Genomic DNA, 26,415 nt, shown 5'->3' with positions numbered 1-26,415 from the left:
ACATCTAGAGCCATTTTTGATAATCTCGGAAAAACTTTTTCATGATCCCTCCACCATTTAAGGATATTTTGGTTTTTGTCTGCCTTTTTAAAGTCAAATAAGCCTGTAGCTCATCCTTTAAAATATTTTTGTCTGAAGAATCTTGAAAAAGTGAATTTACATCAAGAACATCATCATTATTATTATTATTATTATTATTATTACGAATAATATTTTCGAAAAAGTCCATAGAAGTATCTTTTATTTCCTGTCACCATTCTGGCAATTTGAAGTTTTCCACCTTGAATCTAGGATCCAAGATTAACGAAGAGCAATAGAACCAATAATAGTTGTGTGGTAAGGTTTCAACATTTTATCTAGGCCTTTTTGAAAAGCTAGTAACAGTATTTTGTCAACTGCATTTCGATCAGGTTTCTCGTCCAATGCAAAAATCGTCTTGTCTATTTTAGTTACGAGAAGATTGAACGCGTCAATCACAAGAGGAAGTGTAACATATTGGTCACCTCCAAGAAGAGTAGAAACTTTTTTAAAATCACCTAAAAATTTATAGATTCGAATCAAAATAGACCATTCGTCATAATTTAATTTTAAGTTCAGCAACATTATTACAATTCTTCTAGAATAGATTTAATGCAGGTCTTATTTTTAATGCGACTTCCATGATGTAGTCGGTACTGTTCCATCTTGTACTTAGGTTAGGAATGGGTTTGATGTACTTATTTGGTCTTTGAGGAACTACAGAAACTTTGTAAAATTAATTCCAAATCTTCATATCGGCAACGCTTTACAAAAGTCTTTCTTACTTTCTAAATTACTGTTGCTGGAAAAAGCAGCTTTGTTAAATCTTCATCAACTGATAAAAATAGTCCAGGCTCCCTATTAAATTGTGTGCCAAAAATCATACTAGACTTCTAACAACGGATTCATGAAGAGTGTGAAAAATTGGATAATATGTATATGTTTCCAACTCGAGATTTTTTAAGCTGTGCTGTTAAAAAATTATGAAAGCTCTGTTAAACCAGTTTTTCAATTACCATTAATTCTCATGACATTTTAGAAGAAAAAGTTCTGTACAAGAATTGTAGAGCTTAAAAATACCTTTAAAGTGACAGGTCTCAAGTTAAAAAATATTAATTTATTTAGTTGCAAATGAATTTAAACCATTAAAATCGTCACTTTTTTAATTATTAATTAACTCTGAAAATAATAAATAAATAATTGTAATACTTTGTGAAAGTATGCCACTTATGACCCTTAATAAGCATACAAAATTTGGCCCTAAAAGAATAAGTAGTTTTTGTAAAATTCCATTTGTTTATTAAAAACATGTTTTTCTGCAACGGAATTCGTTCATTACTGGCCGAATGGAAATTAATTATCTTGGTCTCATTTTATTCAGGAAGAGCCAATCTATCATTTATTCATTTATGTATATATATATATATATAAAAATTGATCTCAATGCCAATTTCTAACGTTAAATCAGAAAAGAAAAAGACAAAATAAAATAACTAAAAATTTAGAGTAAGACTGCTGAAGCCAAAGGACTCCCCTTGGGGTAAAGTAAAGTGTAACAAACTCCGATTCGAATCAAAAACATCAATTACAATTGTAACGCGGATAAAATGTCAACACCGGGTTTCAAATACTTTGAATATACTTAAACCTTGAACAAGTGGTGTACAATTAAGATATAACAAACAGCAGAGGCTATAAAGATCTAAAACTTCCAATTAAAAAAGATCATGAGTATTAGGGATCCTTGTGTTGGCTATTTTGGTACCACTTACTTTGTTATATTTTAGCTACGCACGAAAGAAATTTAAGTCCCGTCGCATGTTGACGTGAAAGCGTCAGCGAAAAGCGTAAACCACGTGAGTATAAGAGATAAACAGATATCACTCTCTCTTTCACTCAAATGGTTTACGCTTTTCGCCGACGTTTTTACGCCTACGTGGGATGGGCCATTTCTCCAAACATACAAAACATTCTATTCCGAACATCTGAATTGATAAATAAAACTCACATGCTTTTTTAATTGCTATAAAAGGTTCATAAAACTAAATTCTAAAAACAAATAAATAGTTGGGAAGTGAGTGGCAATTTCACTAATGGTATGGCCATACCTCTGACTGTATGCTACCCGCATGCATGCACATTAAACCGAGGCCGTTCAAAGCATAATAAAATACAGTAAAAATTTAGTTACTTTCTAGTAAGTTTCTGGAAAACGAACGAGGTTTATGATATAGAAAAGGACAGAGATATATTTGTGACTAATTCTAACTCATGTATCACATTTGCGAAGGTATTTTGCTTTGGTCTTAAGAGATAGAACTAAGGCCCGGTTTCACCAACGTTCAGTCATTTGCAGAGCATCTTATCTAGTTCATATTTTGATCATCAGTGTTGATCGCTTTCAGTAATTAATTTCAAGTAAGAAGCATTAAATTAGTGAGTTTGGTTTTCGAGCTAACGCAGAAATGCTCATAATTTAAGTGGAAAATTCGGGTAGTTCTCTACATGACGCTGGGGATCTAATCTAAATCGAGTTTTTACCGAGGTCCGAGTGATGGCACTTGAGCTGCAAGACCCATTTCACCTAACCCCGGTAAGCCATAGAGATAATATAAATAGAGTAGACAAGGTATAGGCGGCTGCGTAAGAGGGAAGTGTCCTGACATAAACAGAATGGGTTGGAAAGAGAAGAAAGATTTAACACCAGTATCTGTCCTTCAATAAGCACCAGCGCAAGAGAGACACCTACTGGTGCTAAAATCGCGTTCTCTTTCTATCAAACGGACGCCTCTATACAGACCTTCTCCACTCTATTTATATTATCTCTATGCGGTAAGCTCGATCCCAGTCTCCCTTCCTAGAGTCCTGTCCTTTTCGAAAAGTCCAGTAATTCTTCTGCTGAGAGGTTGCAAATCCAATCTTAGTCTACAAAGGCATGTCCCCAGATTGATTTCTAATTGTAGCAAAATTTGGACAGTAACATAAAATATGAGTCGAAGATTCTTCTTCCGATGTGCATCAACTTAGCGAAACAACTTCAAAATCCAAAAATCTTATATAGCTCAAAATTTGTCGTTTTTTAGTCGCTAATTATATTCGTGTCTACCTACCGTGCAGTTTTCTGAAATTTTCCTCTCTCCATGATTCCGTACCGTGCAGCTCTGAAATCACCCCTACTACACACGACTGTAGTTGTGGAAAAAAAAATTTTGTCGTTTTTATATTTTTTTTTATAAACTTAGCTAAACACCCACTCTATGTGGGTTTCTGCGGTTTAAACATTATTTTCCGACTTTAATTACATATGGAGATCAGTTCGTTAGACTTATTACGACCATTTTAGATGTTGCGGATTTTGTCGTGCCATTTTAAATTGTTCAGGGTGTTTAACTGTCAGGAAATAGTCAGGGAATTTCAGAAAATTTCATTTAAAGTTAGGGAAATTTCTGTATATTTCTATAAAAATTAACATTTTTGTGAATTTAAAAATTTATTATTAATCTCATATGGTGATTTTTTCGTTAGACTTGTTTTGATTATTTGTGATGTTTTGGATTTTGTCGTGGCAATTTAAATTTTATTCATTTACTGCTGTTACGAAATCTTGTAAGACAGAAGGTTTTTTCGGCTTAAAAAGTATTTTTTTGCTTTAATTTCACAGGGAGATTTTGTCTTTGGACACATGGCTAGAATTTTTTAAAAATGATTCGAGTTCTATGTACTATAGCTTTTTTTCTTCAGAAAATTATTCCCTACAACTTAAATTTTGAGAATTTCAAACATGCCAGCCGTTTGACAAATATGCCAATTGGTTTAAGAAAATCTTAATTTTTCTTTTAAACAATTCTTTTTTTATTTGTTTTAAGGTGAATTTGCTAAGTTTATATAAAGTTAGCGAAACATCTTATATAAAAAAATATGAGAGCGTCAACATTTTTTTTCCACAACTAATTAGCGACTAAAAAACGGTAAATTTTGAGCTATATAAGACTTTGGGATTTTGAAGTTGTTTCGCTAAGTTGATGCACATCTTCTTCCGCGTCACACAATCTGCACCTAGATGAGGTGTTTCTACTTATTTTGGGCTGATGATAGTTTAGAAGGCCATGTCCCGTGAGTAACCTAACCAGTGTTCTAATTCTGATCTTGTTGAGTTTCAAAAGTGACTCGACAAACCGCTGCTTAGTTTTAATCCCAACAGAACCTTAGCCTGTCTACCGCTTCGCTTTTTCACCGCGCCTGGCATAATACCTATCGTTGGCTCTGGGTCTATCATAGTCATCTCAAACCCTCTACGGGCTAAGGTATTCGCATCCTAATTTCTTCTAATTCCCAAGTGTCCTGGTACCCAAATCAATGAGAGCTTATTTTTCGAACCTAGCTCGTCTAAAAACCTTTCGACAGCTTTAAGCCTGCTTATAGTGTGAGCGGCTTTCTTGATTGTTAAAATGTAGAGACGTTGTTCTGCCAGCATGAAATTCAACGCCAAAGTTGGCGTGGTTCTCATTGCGCCAGTAAACCTTCTAAACACCATTGCCTGCAGTTGTTCAAGCTTCATTTCACCGTTTTCAAATGGTTTCTAATTCACCAAGCAACTGATGCATGCAGAAACCTTGGCAATAGGACCATACGGTAGAGTCATTGAACCATAATTGGTTGTAGACCCCAAGATGATTGGGGGGATTGCTCTCCTGCAAAGCCAAAAAGTAGTGCGAAGCCTACCATATTGATACTCTAAGTGTTCACCAGATCAGCTTCTTGTCTAGAATCACTCCTAGATATATAACTGAGTCGGAAAAAGTTTATTACCATAAAATATTAATTTCCTCACTGTGGGAATCTTGTATTTCTTGGTAAAGAAAACAATATCTATTTTCTCTGGATTAGTACAAAGACCAGTTCGTTCATACCATCTTTTAACGATCCCTAATGCCCTTTCTGTTAGCTCTAAGAGTATTTCTAACGAGAGACATCTTACTATAATTTCTGTATTACCAACTTTTGCCATGTAAATTAATAGTTTAATAAGAATCGGAGACCAGAAGCTGCACATTTAAAAATGTTTTTAACAGAAGTTTTTCATTTTTTTAATCTTATTATTATTTATTTAGTTTTTATATTATCAGCCGATGCTATAGATCGGACAGTGGAGCGCCTCGGTGCCCGCTATAGCCCTGGTGTTTTCACTCTGATCGAGATAAGTCAAACGGGAGGTTTGTACATTTATGATGACTCTAAATATGAGAGATTCTTTTTCAATCGCCCCAGCCCAAAAAGTCAATGTTCTGGGATTGGCTTCATACTTTGGTAAATTGTTGTCCTATATGATAGTAATAAATCCCTAAAATATAAATTAATTAAAAAAATATTTGTAGAAAGTAGAGGGGGTTGAAGTTTTGACGTTAAGGGTAACATTGTCATTTTCAAATCCGTTTAACTATGACAAAAGTTAATGGATTTTAATTTATCTATAATGAATTTCATTGCATTTTTCACGTACTTTTCAAAAATGTATACGAAATTTAAAAAAAAAAAATTTTAACCCCTTTTTTGTCAAAATCAACCCTTATTTTTCGATTTTCACCCCTTCGGGTATTTTTTTTTTTTTTTTTTTTATTTTCATTGGAAAGCTGAGGTTTTTTCCGATGAGCTATGTAAATATGAAAATGGGACAACAATAATTTTGTGAGAAACAGAATATTAAAGTAGGCGGTGCCGATAAGGGTGCCGTTAAGGGTAACATTGTCATTTTCAAATCTGTATAACTATGACAAAAGTTAATGGATTTTAATTTATCTATAATGAATTTTATTGCATTTTTCACGTACTTTTCAAAAATGTATACAAAATTTAAAAAAAAAAATTTTGACCCCTTTTTTTTCAAAATCAACCCTTATTTTTCGATTTTCACCCCTTCGGGAATTTTTTTTTGTTTTTTTTTTATTTTCATTGGAAAGCTGAGGTTTTTTCCCATGAGCTATGTAAATATGAAAATGGGACAACAATAATTTTGTGAGAAACATAATATTAAATTAGGCGGTGCCTATCTAAATCCTCAAAGATGATCTCCAGGTACATCCCTTATCGGCACCGCCTACTTTAATATTCTGTTACTCACAAAATTATTGTTGTCCCATTTTCATATTTACATAGCTCATCGGAAAAAACCTCAGCTTTCCAATGAAAATAAAAAAAAAAAAAAAAAAAAAAAAATACCCGAAGGGGTGAAAATCGAAAAATAAGGGTTGATTTTGACAAAAAAGGGGTTAAAAATTTTTTTTTTTAAATTTCATATACATTTTTGAAAAGTACGTGAAAAATGCAATAAAATTCATTATAGATAAATTAAAATCCATTAACTTTTGTCATAGTTAAACGGATTTGAAAATGACAATGTTACCCTTAACGTCAAAACTTCAACCCCCTCTACTTTCTACAAATATTTTTTTAATTAATTTATATTTTAGGGGTTTATTACTATCATATAGGACAACAATTTACCAAAGTATGAAGCCAATCCCAGAACATTGACTTTTTGGGCTGGGGCGATTGAAAAAGAATCTCTCATATACATTCACAACTCGATTGTCAATAAACTAGCTGTGCTCGGGAGAGATTTTCTTTAGTATTCCTCTCCCCTGGCTAAAAGTCCAGGCAAATGTGAGTGCTTCTAATAAAAATCGGTCTATAGCCGCAAAAATTTGGAGTTGTGAGAAACCCTTGTAAGATTTTAATAGTGTTGTATGGAAATTGTAAGTACCCCTGGAGGTATACAATGAAATCAATATTATTATTAGTTTTTATATTATCGAAATAAATTCTTCTTGTTGTTCCTTTTTTTAAATTAAGAAAAACTGTACTAATTATTAGCAATTGTAATTTGTAATTGATTTATTTACTTTCCAGAAATGCATTGCCTAGGCACAGCAACGGGCAGCCAAGCTACTGCTTGTGGTTTTGCCAGCCGTGGAGGTGCATTTAGCGTAATCCGAGCTCTTGGAGTCCTTGTGTGTGAAGGAAGAATCCAGGGTCCTCCTCGTGGATACAGAGAGGGTCCACATTGTGCTGCCCCTATGCGAACAACTCCCAATAATCATGTCTGTGAAAACGATAACTATTTGGTAAATATCAGTCAAAATAAATATTTATCTTTTTAAAAATTCCAACAAGGACCTGATTTCTATTTTCTTCCATAAAACCTGTAAAATTAAAATAATCTTATTCAGTTAAAGATATATAATTATTTATCTATATTAAAATTAATTATTTATTATTAAATCATTTTGCGGTTATAAAATACGAATTTACATTGATTTCAGTGTGGACGATATGAAGTATTAATTAAAGAAATCGAAGATAGAATAACAATCGGCGTATTTTTATGTGTGGAGGTTTTACTATGTAGCGATTGTCCTTGTGGATTATTAAAAACTACCAGCAAAAATCCACTACACTCAGTTTCTTCTAAATCACCATGGCAATGTTCATCGGAAATTCTTCTCGAGTATTGGTGTATTGGAATTACCACCAGCAAGTAAGCAGAAAAATTTAAATTTATATTAGAATTTTTATCTAATTTTAAACTCTAAGGAATTAGTAGTCAATCAGTTCTTAAATGTTTTGTTTAATCAAAATAACAAATTTAACGCTGTGGCGAATTAAACAATGATTTTTTTTTCGTGTTTTTAGTTTCGTTTTTCAAATTTTATATTTTATCTTTTAAATTATTTTTTTAAATGTGCGATTAATTAATTTAAGCAATTTGTTAGCGTAGAATGCATGTAATTCAAAATTTAGAAAAGATATAAGACATAAGTATTCGGAGAAATAAGTTTTTGACATTTCGATATTCTGTCAAAGTCGAAATTACTCGAGAGGGAGCCAGTCCCTCAACAAAATTAGTTAATCAAAATCTTAATTTAAACTTTAAAGCACAAATAGAACATTACAAAATCAACAGAATTTATAATATTCGGAGAAAGAAGAGATTTTTACGTCTACTTCGTAATAGTTCATTTACATTCTTAAAAGATATTTAATATTTGAAAGTGAAAGTTGTGTTTTAACCTCTTGACAGTCCATGGCCCATATATGTCCAGAAAAAAGTCGTGCCATACCATTGTGACTTAGGCCATATATGTCCACCTTAGAAAAAAAATACTAAACATAATTCGATTTGAGTGTCAATGAATATACTAAAGTTTTTGAGGTCGCTGAATCCGAATTTGAGATCAGATTTAAAAAATTCAAAATGGCGGATCCAATATGTCGGAAATTTTTAAAAATGATTCGATTCGTTGAAATTTCGGTACTCGGGGGTTTTTGGGGACTATGAATTCAAATTTTGAAATTGTTAAATCTCACCTCAAATTTGGATTCATAGACTTCAAAAACACCCGAGTAACGAATTTTAAACAAATCGAGACTATTTTTAAATTTTCCGCTATATTAGATCGGCATATTGGGTACACCATTTTGAATTTTTTAAATCTGATCTCAAAGGATTCAGTAACTCTAAAAACCCACAAACGATTGTTCTACTAGACTGCGAAAGTGTTAATGTTTGTTAACTGACAAAAAATCTTTCTTTTCTTGAAGAACTACTTTTGATAAAAATGAAAAATTTTTACTTCTTTTTTTTTTTAATTTAAGAGGTATCTTTGTGTATTTTTACAGTACTCAAGAGACGATGAACTCACAAGGTTTATATCAAGCAGTTCGTTCTCGGTTGCACTTTAGTCAAGTGGCTGCGTGGTGGTCACGAAGTAATGGTTCCAATCCAGTTTATGTTGCTACCAGGGTTGTACCATACAACGAAGATCATCTTAGGAAATTTCGAGAAAACCCAGTAGAACATACTTTTCCGTTAGCAAGTAGTGGTGATGGAAATTCTATCAAAGTACGCATTTAATCGGGTGATACAAAAAATGCATTGTAAAATTTTGTTTCATGGAAAAGGACAAGGTGCTCTAACAATCTGTTTCAATAGAATTATTTTTTTATTGTAATTGTAACGAGTTAAACGGTGATTTTATAGGTTTAAGATTGCCTTGCCTTCATCCAACAAATAATTTTTTGAGATATTTTTATGTAACTATCTAAATATGGCTCTTATAGGTCATATTTAAAGCAATGTTGTTCATCAATGTGTAGTAGACATGTTAAATAGGGGCGCATGATTATTCCCCAAATTTCAATTTCATAATTTTCAAGACATCGAAATTCTTATTATCGAAATATCATTTCACATAATTTTTATATTGCGAAATACTATTTAACATAATTTTTATTTTTTCTAATAATTATTTATTCTAATTTTTAAATAGTCAAATTACCTTTTAACATAATTTTTATTTTGACGAATGGCCATTGGTTAGAAGTTTTAAATGTTCAAATTTCAATTATTATCTAGAATTTTCATCTAATCACATATCCATGTAGTATAATTTTTATTGCTTCGAAATATTATTTTACATAAATTTCAATTTTCTAAACTTTAGTTGTTAAGGTCAGTGAAGTTCAGTTTATGTGGATTTTAGGAAAATAAGAATTATAAGAAATAAAGTTTAGAAAATTGAAATTTATGTAAAATAATATTTCGAAGCAATAAAAATTATACTAAATGGATATGTGATTAGACGAAAATTCTAGATAGTAATTGAAATTTAAACATTTAAAACTTCTAACCAATGGTCATTCGTCAAAATAAAAATTATGTTAAAAGGTAATTTGATTATTTAAAAATTAGAATAAATGATTATTCGAAAAAATAAAAATTATGTTAAACGTTATTTCGCAATATAAAAATTATGTGAAATGACATTTCGATAATAAGAATTTCGATGTCTTGAAAATTATGAAATTGAAATTTGGGGAATAATCATGCACCCCTTAAAATTAAAAAAAAAAACAATGTAAAAAATATCCTTTAATAAAATTATAGGTCACTGTTTGGGCATTACCACGCATGGAAGATGTTCCTGTTCTAATTTGCCCGCTTCATCCAATAAAAGAGACCGAGGATGACGTAGCTCGAGCACTGACACCAACAAAAATTATTCCATTACCCTCCATATCTCACACATCTGATGTTTTGGTTTTGCCCGGTAATATAATAATTTGTAACAAGAGCAGATCATTTTATGTTGTTCTTATTTGATGATAGTAGCGAAAATTTTCATAAAATAAATAAACCTACAGGAGCGACTGCTAAAGAAAAATAATTTTATTAATATTGGTTTGCTTTCAATGTTTCTTGTAATTTAAGAAATTTTTTTTTTAATATTGTCTGAATTTAAAGTGCTCGAGCACAAGATCTGCATGAAGAATTTATTTATGAAGAAGCCTCCTGTTATGCACGTAAGTCATTTGATTATTAGTTTTGATTATAAATAATGAATAATAGTTTTTAATTTTCTTTAACAATGAAAAAAAAAAGATTTTTCTTCAACAGTGCTCCTAGAATTTCTGGTACAATCGTTTCTGTAATCAGATATCACAAAATTTTCATTTCCATTTTAAAAAGTCATATTAGAGAATTTTATCGCTTTCCTTCATCGCTATTTTCATTTTAAAGTATTTTTACTCTATTTCAAAGTAAGTTAATTAATTTTAATTGAGTCTCGACATTCGCAGATGTTATATGGAATCGAATTCAGTGTCCGCAAAATAACTTTTCAACACTATGTTGTCTCTTCTAGTTCACTGCGAATTTATTTGAGAAATTTTATGATTAAAATCGATTAACTTGCTTCGATATAGTGTAAAAATGGAATTGTTTTTTATTATTAAATTTCTTGACAGCTCTTTTGGACGACAGGCTACAAACTCCATGTGACAAATCTGGAAAGCATGACTGTCGCTGTGAGGAAGAAGATGGTGGTCCACTTTCACCTTCTGTTCGGACAAATAGTGAGAGGAAGAGACGTAGGTCACTTCCCTGTGGTCCTTCGGAGACAACAGTCTCGTGTATTGCAGTTCATCCGCCCTCTTTGACATCAGTTCAGGAAACTACAACGAGAGAATTTAATGATCGTCTTTCAAAATTTAATTATGGAAACACAAAGCTAAAATCAGAAATACAAAATGTATCAGCTGAAGAAAACCCTCATAAAAGCAATAGCTCCAGTTTTGATAATTTAGAACATATTTTTGAATCTTTCAGCATTGATGAACAAAACTGGAACGTTGAGAAAAGATATAAATGTACAATTGATAACCCTGAACAATTAAAGGTAAATTGTTTTTAATTAACTTTTTTAAACATAATATTATGCCATCAGAGTTTAACCTAAAAATTCAGTCTCTAAAATCACACTTATGGTGCCATATGCTAAAAAATAACATGAGACCCAAATTGCTTATTTTCTGACGGAATCTTACCCTATTTTTAAATAAATATATTTATTTGAGTCGATTAAATGGTACTTATTTCAAATGCAGAAATTATTTGTCGATTATTTGAATCAAATTTTTTTGCACTGTAAACAAACAAAATTTAGCACAAATATTGTTTTCTTAAAATAAGATTTTTTTCTTATTTCCTAAACATTTGCACTTTTAGGTGAGAACTTTCTGCCATCAACTTGGAGAATTTCATAAAAATGAAACAGCCCAAGAAGCTGATAAGGTTTTCTTTGGAAAAGACGAATCACCTATTACACAAGTGCCTTCGGAACCTTTGTTTTTAGGTAAAACCTTAATTTATATTTCCTCAATTTTCTTATGCCTATTTTTTTAATTTTTATTTTTATTCTGAAAATTTTTTATATTTTAATTCCAAAAATTCCCTTCAAAAGTATAAAATATATACGATTTTTAAGTTTACGAAATATAATAATCAAGTTTTTTAATATCGAACAATTATTTCTGAATTGGATAACGTTAAAAATGTTCTTATTCAAAAGTAGAATTTTTTTTACATTTCGCTTAAGTGGCCTTAAGTAAATACTTTTCAGTTTAATTTAAAAAGTGGAACATTAATCAATTAATTTGAAAACAATAATTTCAGATGCATTTGATGAGCAATGCAGTTCTTTTAACACCAACAATAAGAATAGCTTGGAAAATATTCATGGACAAACGAAAACAATTAACAACAATTCAACAAGAAAGATGTCACCATTGCCTAAAGAAACCAATCTTGTGATTAATCCATTTTATAGTTCGTTCTATGAAACAAATCCTTGTTCTTCAACACATGTCAATTCCTATCATGTTCCCTATTCCGTAAATCCTTCAACATGCACAGTTTATCAAACTCGCAGTAAAAATAAACTCACGAGTAGCTATTCCTGTGTTGCTAATTCAAATGATCCTAATAATTCAAGCGGAAAAGAATTATCTCAAATAATGGCTAATTTATCAATTCCCGAAGATAAAAGCAAATCGAAGGAGGAAGGCATTCTCGATTGGATCAGCAAAGTTCCAGGTCGAGTACTTGGCGTTGTACCCAATAACAATAATAATAATAATTTTGAAGATAAATCAAAAATTGCTAATACATGTATCGCTGATGGAAAAGTTAAGAATCTAGAACTTAGTAAGCGCGAGTTTGATGAAGTTTTGGCTGTTTTGAGAGCGCGTACTCCCTGTGGAAAGAGAAGAACACAAAATTTGAAGAAAAAAGAAAGAGTCGAGAAACAAAATTTAAAATTAAATTCAGATGTTGCACTTATACATGAATCCACAAATCGTTATGATGAATTCAAATCGAAACATGAGAACGTTTCCCATAAAACTCGGGATATTTTCGATGATAAATGTAAAACGGATTTAGTTGATAGTGTCGTAAATAAAGCGGACGTTTTGCTAGGGGCAATTTTAAGAACGAGTAAAGATCGAAAGAGTCTTGCAGACATCTCCAATGGAGCAAGACCAAAAAATGTATGGAGCGATACTGTTGAAAAGAGCATAAAAGCAAAAAATCTCGAAGATGATAAATCATTACCATCAGCTTTGAATAAGAGACTGATTCAAATTAGACAACTATTCAAAAGAGATGAGAGACCGGATTTTTTAACACTGGAAGATCATTCCAAAGAGAGTTTGAATGCAACACAAGAACGTAAAACTCATATAAAGAAATCAACTTCCGATAAAGGCATAATACAGGAGTTTGTTGATTCTTTAGGGACCAGTTTAGTTAGCACGCACAATTCACAATTCCATAGTACAAATCAAGAGGAGGAAAAGGAGGAGGATCATGCGCAAAATTTCAGCAATTTAAAGAGAATTAATGAATTAAAGATGAGCACAAAATCTAATGAAAAAATATTAAAACTTGATAATGGGGAAGAAAATGAAATCATCTGTAGTCAAGATCGACAAAGAAAACTTGGTCTTCTTACAATAGAACAAACTGATTACACTATGTCTTCCAAATCACGAATTAATAATCAGAACAATAACGATGATGAGGATGAAATTTTTGAAAAGATGGTTCCTTCCGCTTTAGAACAAGAGAAATTCAGAAGATCTTTAGAAAATGCAGCGTCAATGGTTTTTCACAGTAGAACGGGTTTACCACTTACATCAAGCCCAGCACCATTAAGAAAAGGAAGTTGCTGTTTTGATTTCGATAGCAGCTTAAATTCTGTTTCGTCAAAGCGAAGGTATGTGATTTACGAAAGTATTTATATCCTTTTCTAAATTATTCAATTTATTAGGATTAAAAAAATATCCAATGCCATATTGGATCAGACATTTTGAATTTTGAAAATCAGACTTCAAATTCGGAATCAGCGATCCCAAAAATCCGCAAGTAACAAGTTTCGTAGATATTTTTCTAGTCTTTTAATAGTAGGACTGAAAGATTTAATTCCAGACCTTTTTGGGGCCATTTTGAATGCGCTGTTTTGAATTTTGATAAAATAAAAATTGTTAAATTTTTTGTAGATTCTGTAAGAGGACTAAAAAATACATAAGAAACATCTATTGCTAATTTTTTTTAGTTCATGAATTTTGAAAATGGCGAGAGCATATAATTCTCTGCAAATGTAAATTTAGAAACATTCAGATGTACTGTCCTTTAAGTATTTAAGGTTTTTTTTTAAATTCAAGATGATGTACCAAAAATGGCGGCCAAATTCAAAATTTTTTACAAAATCATAATCTAATGTAAGAAATTTTCAAAAATCCTTAAATTTGCTTGAAACTTGTTACTCGAGGCTTTTTAGGGTCGCTGATTACGAATCAGGTGTTAGTTTTTCAAAATTTTAAATGTCGAATAACTTTTTAAAAACCTACTGCAATTCGCTTCAAACTTATTACTAGGGAGTTTTCGGGGTCACTGATTACGTATCCGATGTCAGTATTTCAAAATGGCGGATCCAATATGGCAGATGAATTTTTTAAAAATTGATCGGATTCGCTTTAAACTCGTTACTAGGGGGTTTTTGGGATCGCTGACTGCGAATCTGGTGTTAGTTTTTTAAAATTCAAAATGTCGGATCAAATATGACACATGACTTTTTGAAAATCTAATGCAATTTGCTTCAAAACTTGTTGCTAGGTATAAAATTTGTTAGTTACTTCTTCCAGAGTTAAAATATAAATTTTATTATTTCAGTGCACTTTTCGAATTAAATACACCACCAAGTCCTGGTGCAGTTTCTTTAGAAGAAACTGACAGGGAAACAGAAAATACGTGCGACGGCGAGAAGACTGAAAGGCGACGTTCCACTTCTCATAATAGACCACAAAGTCATGCTCTATTAGGTAATTTTGAAGAATCAGCGTTGAATGGTAGGTTGGAACCAGTATCGACTGTCCATGGATTTACTGCCGAATTAGGAGCAAGTGGCTCATTTTGCCCTAAACACAGAAAACTTCCTGTTACTGTATTCTTTTATACGCTTGGAGATAATGATAAAGTCTCAACACCTTATCTTGTAAGTATTGAAAAAAGCCAGGATATAAACGTAATTGAAATTTATAATCAACATGTTTTTTTTTATAATTTCTAGGCTCATATTAATTTAGGCAAAAAAGGTTATCAAGTTCCAAGAAGCGGAACTGTTCAAGTAACTTTGTTGAATCCTTTGGGTACTGTTGTTAAAATGTTTGTAGTACTCTACGATCTTTCGGATATGCCTCCACGATCTCATACTTTTTTACGTCAAAGAACTTTGCGTGATAAGACACTACGCTACCTCATTCATCTTAGGTAAGCATATTTACAGATTTAAAAATAACTAAAACATCATTTCTCGGAGTAATTAGAGATAAATTTTGTCTAGATGACAAAAATCTGACTTTAATCCGGATTGTTTCGGACTAATTACGGATTAGTCCGAAAGCAGCCCGGAATATTAACTTAATTTTTTCGTTTTATCAAAGAATTAACATTATTTTTAGTGTTATTAAACCTCAAATTTGTGATCTCAAGAAGATCAAAATAGACCTCCTCAGACACTATTTAATAAAAACCAATCAATTTTTTTAATTTATAAAGAACTATGGGATAAAGGTTGATCTTAGTAGTTTCGAACTTGCTGAATCCAAAAATAACAATTAGAAAATCTCAAACCTTGGAGAAATGGTTGAAAAACTACCCCTAAATTATTAATGACGTTAATTAATGAAATTTTGTATTTCACATGAATTTCTTACAAATGAAAAAAATTATGCTCTAATTTCGAATCGTTTTTAAAGTAATAGTAGCGAAAAGAAGGCCAAGCGTGACTGATACCTATCAACAAGGAAAAACCACCCCCTTACCACTACTTAACCCATTAACGACGGAATGTACAAAATTTTTACACGAACTTTAAGGTCATTTTTCATCATTTAAACGTAACGATAAAAATTTCGCAATAGACATTTCTTATGTCTCAAGAATCGCTCTATTGAATGACGTGCTCAAAAAAACCGAAAAATTTTAAATAAACAATTTATATGCACTTTTAAAAAAACACGATTTTTTTAGAATTTTTTTTCAGTTTTTGTTATTTTTTCAAAGCTTATCCCATCAGAATACCTCTAAATGTTAAAAATATCATGTCACAAATTTTGGGCTATTGAAAAAATTAAATTTTAAAATGGCTGCCACCAAATGTCGTCCAAAGTTAATATTTTTAAACAATTTCATAACCAAATAAACGATTTTTTCAAAAGTTGTTATATTTTGCTTGAAACTTGTTACTCGGAGGTTTTCGATTTTCAAAAATTTTAAATGTCGTAACCAATATGGCGGAATTCAAAATTTAAATCTTCTAATTTGTCTAAAAATTGTTACTCGGGGATTTTCATGGTCGTTAATTATAACTAAGTTCAAAATAAAAAATTTTTAAATTTTCCCATTCTATAATAATCGACAGAAAGATTTCGGCGCGATTTTTAAAATCAATTAATCAAAAATTATTCAGAAAATTGTGATTGATTAATTTTAAAAATCGCTCCAAAATCTTTCTGTCGATCGTTTGTTCGTTCATTTGCAATTTCGGACAAATGAAAATTCTATCAATTAGAAATTCTGTTAAATGATTTTTCGTTTAAGGAGGTTCTCTCGCGAACAGAAATAACAAACAGTTAATTTTGAAACTCGATATACTGATAGATATTGGTTTAAAAAAGATGTAGTTAAATTTTTTGAGGTCTAGGTTGATTGTGACAAAAGATATAAATAATTTTTTCTTTTCACATCACGAAGTAAGAATTGGCGATTCAAACAGCTACACTAGCGCCACAGTTGAACTAATTTAGGCGTGACTCGCTCTAAAGCAGTCTCTGTTTTGACAGTTTATTTCAAATTATTTAATTATTCTGATATTTTTATTGCGTTTGTAAAATTATTTTTAAGCGTTAAATAAAAAAAAATAATTTAAAACACATGGAGTGCTACAGAGCGAGTCACACCTAAATTAGTTCAACTGTGGCGCTAGTGTAGCTGTTTGAATCGCCAATAAGGAGTCTTCACTTTGAAGGAAAAATGTAGGTTAGGTATAGAAAAAGCGCGAAATTTGAAAGTAGTATAAATACTATATATAATAGTATATTCATCAAAGATTCATAATAATAAATAATAATTAATAAATATTACTTTAATAATAAATTTATTATTGAAAATTTCGAAAAATGTTATTGATAAAATTAATTTAATAATGTTATAATTTTCTTACACATTTCAGGAAAATGTATAAAAAAAATTATAATTATTAGTAAAATATGTAATAAAAAATTAATTATGGTCAGTTGGGGTAAATGGGGACAAGAGGTTTTGGAGCTTAATTGACAGTTTTAAAATTAAGTTCAACGACAATATTTTAACCTCAGATCACCTGCAAGAGGTTTTGAGTATTGCCAAGCTTTAATCTTGACAATTGGCAGCAAGATAATTCAAGTTATCGCTCAATGCATAAAAACTTAAAAGTCAAAGTCAAACTCTTTGAGTATTTTGTCTCGCACTTCAAAGAAAACAAACTTAAAAATCATACCAATTTTTTTCTTATGACTCCTATAACAGAAATTCACTTGAATTTTTGATTTTTGTTAATTTGGTTAATAATGACAAGCTGTCCCCATTTACCCCAAAAATTTGAAAACTCAGGGTAAATGGAGACAGCTAGTCATTATTAACCAAATTGACAAAAATCAAAAATTCAAGTCAATTTCTGTTATGGGAGTCATAAGGAATAAGAAAAAAATTTGGTATGATTTTTAAGTCTGTTTTCTTTGAAATGCGAGACAAAATACTGAAACGAAAAAAAAACGCATAAAACTGACTGTCCCCATTTACCCCAAAATTTAGAAAATTTCATAAAATTTGGAGTAAATGGGGACAGTATAATTTCTGAGAAAGTTTTAAGAATATTACTGTATTAAGGGATGAAAAAACTTGAAAAAAATCTGTAGTAGATACATAATAGTTAAACCAATTGAAATTTTTTTATTTTTTTCATTTCAGTATTTTGTCTCGCATTTCAAAGAAAACAGACCTAAAAATCATACCAAATTTTTTTCTTATTCCTTATGACTCCCATAACAGAAATTCACTTGAATTTTTAATTTTTGTTAATTTGGTTAATAATGACTAGCTGTCCCCATGTACCCTGAGTTTTCAAATTTTTGGGGTAAATGGGGACAGCTAGTCATTATTAACCAAATTAACAAAAATTAAAAATTCAAGTGAATTTCTGTTATGGGAGTCATAAGGAATAAGAAGCTCCAAAACCTCTTGTCCCAATTTACCCCAACTGACCCTAATTAAATTAATTTTAGTTGATTAAAATTAAAAAGTAAATTAATTTAATTCATTTTATTTAATTAATATTGAAAAGTAAATTAAATTTTTTTTAATTCAATTTAAAGATTTTTTGAAATATACTATTTGTAATTTTATTAAATAAAATTGACAAAACCGTCTCAAAATCACAGTTATTTTTTATTATTATAATAATATCTGTTTATACTATTTTATAAAAATGCAATAAATATTTTTCTTCTTCTAAATAATACATATAAAAGACCATATGAGGCATTTTACGTGTAATGTACTGAGTTAAAAAATTGATTTCTCGAAAAAAAAGTGAAACTTGGGGAAATTGTTGTCCTACCTGATAGTAAAATATCCACGGTAGCTGTTAACACTGGCGGGCGCGGACATAAAATCTTTGATATTTAATATCTCGAAAACAAAAAAAAATCGGCATTCTGAAAATTTATATACAGATCGGAAAAAACCTCAGCTTTCGTTTGAAATTATTTATTTAAAAAAAATACGCACCGATTTTAGTGAAAATAGTAAATTTTTGTTTAATTATAGAAAATCAGGGTCAAAATTGAAAAATTTTAAATAACGAATTTCTCAATTGGAAAGAGCATGAAAAAACCTTCAAAAAACATACCTGCCAAAATTCTTTAATATAGAAAATTGGTTTGATGAAAATTCTGCAAAATACCAATTCGAACAAATAAAAATTCGACTCAAAAATAATCATATAAAATAAAATTTCATAAAATGGAAATTCTAACTAATGATTTTAATGACGTCTTGAGGAATTAAGTCATTACTTCGGCAATTTGGAAGAAAGTTCATTCCTTCTTGATAAAGCCACTGCAGTCGAACAAAATAAATTTTGTTTTTATAATTTATAAATTATATATAAATAAATTATATGTATGTAATTTAGTATTTATTTTTTTTACAGATTTATGTCTGGAAAATCAGGTCGAATTTATTTACATACAGATATTCGAATGATAATTTGTCGTAGAGCTGATGTTGACACTGCTTCAGACTTCAGTTCAGAGCCACCTCAAGAAGTAAGAAGTTACAATCATGGACCTACGCATCCAAAATTTTCACCAAGGTGCTGAGCCTCGTGGCTCCTCTCATGGAGTTGTTGTTAAATATCAATTATGATGGTTGCGTAGTTTACTTCACATCGAAGTTTAAATAATTATCCTTATAAAAAAAAATGCAATATAAGAAAATATTTACTTGGGAGAAGAAAACTTCAAAACTTGCAACTGAGTTAAGAGAAAGGGAAATAATTTGCAATTCGTTCATTAACAAATTAGCTTCTAATTCATTAAAACGCCCTTTAAAAAGTTGAATACAGTTTTCTTTAAAACGATTATTAATAATAATTTAATTTACATAGAGAATTTATTTGAATTTTTAAATATTCTAAAAAAAAAATATTGTGATTATTTTGTCCCAAGCAATAAAAATGAGTGTTCGAAAATGTTAAATTATTTAGTGGAAAGTAAATCTTATTTGTCACAAATTCATTTAAGAGAATTGTTGACATATCTGTATCAAGAAAGGAAAATGAGAGGAAAAAAATAGACAAAAAAAAAAAGAAAACGATAAAAACACTATTTTTCTATTATGACACGGTGGTATAGCGAATTTCACCAAAACTTCAAATAAATACAACAAGAAGTTTTCAATAACGAAATTACGAAGGACAAAAAGTGTCTTCAATTGTACACTTTATATCTGAATAAGTGAAAATTTCACTTATTCAAATTTAAAGAGTAGGCTCACAAAAAAATTGTTAGAAATTGGAGAAATCTTCTTCTAAGAACGCCATTCTCTCAATTGATTATATATATATGTAATAAAAGCCAAGTAAAAAATATTTATGTGGGATGAAACTGCCTGCACCAGCATTATAAACGAAACAAGTGATATTAAGGAGTCAAATTTTTGAGGGTCAATACCACTCCTAATAATATAAATATATAATAGAATAATAATATGTCATTCATTCTATTTTTGCCATTACATGCTTAATGTCAAGTTAATTATTTCAGAAAGGAATAATATATAAAAAAAAATATATATATATATATAATTGAGAAGATTAATTTATTGATTTTCTCTGATTAGTAAAAATCTAAATATCAATACATTTAAAGGCAGAATAAAGTGATTTTTCTCCCTATGAAAAGATAAAGAAAAAAAAAAATTATAAACTTGTATATGAAAAGAACACATTCTTGTGTCCGTAGCACTGTGATGAATATAATTGATAGGTACGTAGAGAGTAATTGTTATTAACTTGTACTACACATTAGTATCTTATAAAAATTGTAATTGAGCATAATAATAAAAAATGCCGGTTTTAATCACTATTTTTCATTTTTAAAGTGATTCGAAAGTTTTTTTTTAAATCAAAAGAATTATTTCTTTTCGAAGTCTTTTTTCTCAATTGTCAACGTGTTGTTTTTTTCGATGAAATATGTTAAAAAGAAAACTTGTGTAATATTAGATATTTTTAAAATTATATAGTTACTATTTATGTTCTGTTTTTGTCAAACAACGGAAAGATTATTAATTTTTTTGTTAACAAGTTACTTTTTAACATGTGTGTAAATTAATTTGGAAACTATTTTCATGGAGTTACGTTTTTGTCTAAAGAGTAATGTGATCAAATTTAATTTAAGTTATTTTTTTAATTGATTGCATTATTTTGTAATGAGAATCCTGATGGGATTCCACAAGTGAGCAAAGAGATGGAAGAAGAAGTAAAAAAGCAAACATTGTGATTTTCGATATAAAGTCCAATTGGACGTTATTTCGTCAAACTTCTTATCGTTAGATTTATTAATGGTAAGAAATTATAGTAGAATAATCACTGCCGTGCTGTATATAAATTATAGCATAGGTAAAAAATTTAAATTATTTATATTGATATTACGACAAATTTTTTCTTGAACGCTTCGGTTACACACTAATTTTAAAAAATTCTTCAACAATTCATTCGTTCACATTGTACATATATAAAAAAAACTGATTGTATTTTGTGATTCATGAAATATTCCCATTTTAATGGATTGCTTATTTTTGTTTTTTATTATCAATCATTAATAAAATAAGAAATTTTTTTTCGATAAATTTTGTGATAATTTAATAATTTTATTTTTATCGACTAAAGTTCTTCTTCGTATTTTATTTTTAATGGGAATATTTAATGATTACAAATAATTTAGCTGGAGAATTATAAATTGTGAAAGTCTTTATAAGACTGTCGAAAAAAAAGTTTTATTTTAAAAAGAAAAAAAAAAAATTTTTCTTATCTTCACGCATATTGTGTTACGTTGTAGTAAAATTTTACTTGAAGCAAATATATTTCCATAAATTACCAACGATTTTTAAATGTGCGACGAATTTCTGAAACGAATTTCTGATTGTGTTTTATTTGAAAAATTATTTATTTTATTATAAAAGTTATTTTAATGTGTTTTTATTGTTTCAAGAATTTTACCGCCATTTTCTATCAAAATATAATTTTTCCTATAAATTTATTAAATATTTAATGATTTTTTTCTAAATATAGGCCTAATACGGTTGTGAATTTTCATATTAATATTTTTTTTATTGGTGAATTTGGAAATAAATTGTTTCAAGAAAATGTATAATTTTTCCGTTGCCGTGGGTCTTCAGCATATAACATTTTGTCGGTAACATTCGTAGCGCTTGTGATTGTTACATTAACATTTTAATCAGGTTGCCACTGTGTATATCCTTCGAAGATTGTTTCACTTGATTTATAACTAAAATGAAGAAAAAAAAAGTTCTCGAGATAAACTCTCAGTGATTATTTGCCTTCGCTTATAAAAAAATAGAAAAGGGAAAGGAAATGAAAAATCCATTTAGAAATTTAAATATTGATCCTGAAAGGATCAGAGTCAAATATATTACTTATAGAGAAGCATTATTTTGTAAACAAAATTGTTAAGGCTACATCGTATTTTTTAAAGCCATCTGAACGAAAACATGTTCGAAACTATTAAATTATTTGTGAATCTAATAAACAATATGTGGTATGCCTAGCCAAAAATAATAAATGTATATTAAAAAAAAATTATACTTATCATCCTTATGAATTTTTTTTATTACTTTAAACCTTTCGCGATACACTTATTATTTCTTTAATCAGCGTCAGCTGTGGTTTGCATTACTTAAGGGGACTTTTTGGTTTAGAATTAACAAAAAAGACACATTTTAAAACTTTTATTGTAAAAAAAAATATTAAAGAAATTTCAAAAATTCTTTATGGATATTGTTGCACATTACTTAGAGAAAATTGTATTCTCTACCTAATATACATCAATGTCGAAAAAGAATTTTTGAAATTTGTTTAATCCTTTTTTTACAATAAAAGTATTAAAATGTGTCTTTTTTCGGCAATTCTAAACCAGAAAGTCCCCTTAAAGCAAATTAATTGATGATTGAAAAAATTTCTCCTTCTGAATTTACCTGAAACAAAATTTTGAGTAGGGGCTGTTCACAAAATACGTAACGCTTTTTTTTTTGGAAATTTCAACGTTATAACGTTAACGTGTGATGTCATCCATTTGAAATAGCATTGTGACGTCAGCACATTAACGTTATAACGTACCGCGTACCCTCCCGCCTGGAAGCGTTACGTATTTTGTTACTGTTACTGCAAGATTGCACAATAAGATTATTGCTCAGTAAGCTTGCATAGTAAGCTTGTAGCAAGGTTGGTGCAAAGTTGCTAAATAACCTTGCTTTGAACCTAAAAAGTTTTTTTTAATGTTTTTAGGTTTAAAGCAATTTATTTGGCAACCTTGCACCAACCTTGCTACAAGTTTACCGTGCAAGTTTACTGAGCAATCTTGTGATAATCTTATTGTGCAATCTTGCAGAAACCTTACACTGCAATCTTTCGGTAAACTTACCATGCAAGCTTGGGTCAGGTGGGACATTTGAAGCTTGTAGTAAGATAGCAACAAGTTTGCCGTGCAAGGGTGGCAATATTGTGCGACAAGCTTGCTGCAAGAATGCTGTAATCTTACGTGCTATCTAGGATAGGTTATCATATGACATTTTGTTATAAATTGACCAAAATTGATACTAAATAGTATTTGAGAAATTATTTTATCACTCACGCAGATACCTAAAATAATGCTAATAATATATTTTTTATAGTACGTGTCAAAAACGAAAAAACTGTGCAACGTTTTCGCTGAGTGCGAAAATAATTTAAAAATTTCGAAATTCAAAATGGCGGACTAACCCTCACAACAAAAGGATATTCAGGATATCCTTGGGACGTCCTGGGGATATCGATTTGTTTTCGGCGGTTTGGATATCCCTGGGATATCTTAGAGATGTCCATGGATATCCAGAGGATATCTTAGGGATATCCGAATCGCCAAAAGCAAATGGATATCCCCAGGACGTCCCAGGGATATCCTGAATATCCTTGTGTTGTGAGGGAAATTACTTAAATTTCTAAAAAGTGATTGATTTGTTCGAAACTTGGTATTTCAATGTTTTTGAGGTCACTAAATTCAAATATGACAGCTATATAATATAGCTGTCATATTTGAATCCAATATAGCCTATATTGGATCCACCATTTTGTATTTCTAGTTATTCGTCAAATTTGAATTCAGCGACCTCAAAAGCATTGGAATACCAAGTTTTGAATACATCAATCAATTTTTAGTTTAAGTAATTTATTCCGACAGCTTGAATTTCGAAATTTTAAAATTATTTTCGCATCTTAAATGCTTATGAAAATATGTTTTTTTTTTTATTCACATTGATTTACTTGTTTATACCCCACACAGCACATAATATTTTCTAAATCTTTTTGAAATATTTCACTAAAAGATTGGAAATATTTCAATGAAAAGTTCTTGAAAAATTGTTGCAAACAGGAAAATGTCCGCTTTTGAGGAAATATTGATGCTATAGCTGAGGAAATATTTTGGAAACTTTTAATTTAAATGGTACGCACTGGTCACTCAGTTTCTATGGCTTTTACAGTTGCGCAGTAGTTTTTAATGTTCTAGGATCCTAAGGTGTTAAATATACTAGAAAATACCGAATGATTTCATATTTTGAAAAAACTTTAACTTTCGATGAAATATTTCCTAAATATTACAGGAGTTTTTATGTGTAATATTTCAGAAAATTACATGTCAATATTTCCTCAAAGGCGGATATTTTCCTGTATGCAACAATATTTCAAGAACTTTTTGTTCAAATATTTAAAAAATATTTAGGATTATTATGTTCAAATAATGTTCTAGAAAATTTTTTTGGTGACATATGAAAGATTCTAAAAACGTTTTAAGAAGGTTTTTGAACGAACATGGTTTTTTGCCCACTGGGAGGTAATTGAATATTATTGCAAAAAAAAAAAAAAATTAATTTTGTAGAATCAGGTCGAAAACTAGTATTGATAGTTATCGCTCTTGTTCAACAACCACGCGCGATTCCTCAGCATAGTCTTTCTGTAGCTGAAGGTCCCCTTTGGTGATGTATCTACGCGCTATATCTACATTCACATATCAATGCCTGTCTGCACTATATCTATATACGACGTTCGCTCGCATCGAGTCATAGCATACTGGCTATACACATGTAATGAAATATATGAGTTAATGGTTCAATATAATATTTCAAATAATCATAATTTTTGTATATTAGTTTTGAATAGTTTCAGTATAAAGATTTATATTTATTATTATTTTTACTACTTATTAAATGTCTTTATAAAAGAAACATATTTTTAATGTTTTGTGATTGTTGTGATTTCGCATGTAAATATTATCCACAGGTTTTCTAGCAAAATATTTGATAGATTGAGGTAAAATTTTGTGAAGAACTAAAAAATATTGAGTTTGAGAGAAGAATCTTTTTGTCCTATATTCCATTTAATCGTCATTCACTGAAAAATGAATGATATAATTAGTTAAAGAATAGGAAATAAAACCCTAATAACACAAGATATCTTGGGATATATTGATAATATCCCGCAGATATCTTAGGGATGTCCTATGGATATCAAAAAGATCTCTTAAGGATATCCAAAAAATCGGCGGTTTGGATATCTGAGGATATCCACAGGATATCTTCTGGATATCTCTATAGACTTTCATAAATGTCCTCCAGATATCCCATAGATATCATGAGGATATCCCATAGATATCGTCAGGATATCCCACAGATATTTTCAGGATATTCTCAGTATATCTTCTGGATGTCAAGAAGATATTCTCAGGATACTGTTTTTAAAGTCATTATGAGACTACGAGTGAGAATATTCTGTGAATTAAATTTTATATAAATAAAATAAAATGCAACTTGTTTTTCGAGAAAGTTGTTTAATTTGAAAAATTATTAACTAATTCTTCCCCACAAATAACGAATAACTATTAATATTAATTATACATTAAGTGCATGAGTTTATTTAAAAACTTTGAAAAATGCGTTTCAAATCTTCATTTAAAATAAATTAGAAGCTCATAAGATTTTTGTTTTTATTATATTATTATTCATTATATTAGCTTAACAATTTTAACCTTAAAAAATATATGTTGAGATGTTAAATATCCCGTGAATATCCTAAGAATATCCCACGGACATCCTGAGGATATCCTGCGATATAATATCCAATAGATATTTTGTAGATGTCTTAGGGATATCCTGTGGATGTCCTGTTGATGTTTCACAGACCGGCGGTTTGGATATCCTAGGGATATCCCAAAATATTCTGGGGACCATTCTAGGATATCGACCACTGATATGGATATCCTAGAGATATCCTTTTGTTATGAGGGAAGAAATTTATTAACTTACCCACTTAGATCTATGTAGTACTTTTAGAAATCCAAGCGCAACCACTGGTTGACAGTATAGTTGAGGGGAATGACTACCGCTGCACTATGCCTTTGGTAGATTTATAGTCAAAAGGTACAGCTGCGGCACTGGTTCCTCCTCTCAATGAAATCTTCTCTTTTAATATTGCTGACAAAATATGCCAGAAGTTCTTCTCCAAAATTTGAAGGAATCTTTTACAGTTGCATACGAAAAATCGTACAGAACTTTTTAAGTAATAAGAATTTCGCACAGATTTGTACAGTAAAGAATTTTGCACTTGATTACAGTTATTTTTGCACAGTTCT

General features: G+C 30.0%; 1 protein-coding gene across 1 annotated transcript in view; it reads left to right on the top strand.

Annotated features, from left to right (window-relative positions):
• LOC127279232 (protein FAM214A) overlaps window positions 1-22,352 on the top strand; it is a 29,075-nt gene extending 6,723 nt beyond the window's left edge. Inside the window, exons 2-11 of the mRNA XM_051301467.1 lie at window positions 6,925-7,139; window positions 7,338-7,552; window positions 8,695-8,917; window positions 9,962-10,124; window positions 10,822-11,252; window positions 11,582-11,708; window positions 12,029-13,631; window positions 14,588-14,909; window positions 14,985-15,184; window positions 19,167-22,352. Of these exons, the coding sequence (XP_051157424.1) occupies window positions 6,927-7,139; window positions 7,338-7,552; window positions 8,695-8,917; window positions 9,962-10,124; window positions 10,822-11,252; window positions 11,582-11,708; window positions 12,029-13,631; window positions 14,588-14,909; window positions 14,985-15,184; window positions 19,167-19,335 (3,666 nt within the window). The 5' untranslated portion in view covers window positions 6,925-6,926 and the 3' untranslated portion in view covers window positions 19,336-22,352. The remainder of the gene's footprint in view (window positions 1-6,924; window positions 7,140-7,337; window positions 7,553-8,694; window positions 8,918-9,961; window positions 10,125-10,821; window positions 11,253-11,581; window positions 11,709-12,028; window positions 13,632-14,587; window positions 14,910-14,984; window positions 15,185-19,166) is intronic.
• The last annotated feature ends 4,063 nt before the right edge of the window (window positions 22,353-26,415 follow it).

This window comes from Leptopilina boulardi, unplaced genomic scaffold (assembly GCF_019393585.1).
Source record: "Leptopilina boulardi isolate dan_hultmark-lab unplaced genomic scaffold, ZJU_Lbou_2.1 LbouV2_214, whole genome shotgun sequence".
Classification (NCBI taxonomy): domain Eukaryota; kingdom Metazoa; phylum Arthropoda; class Insecta; order Hymenoptera; family Figitidae; genus Leptopilina; species Leptopilina boulardi.
Note: the sequence above shows the minus strand (reverse complement) of the source record. Positions and strands in the feature narration are given on the sequence as shown.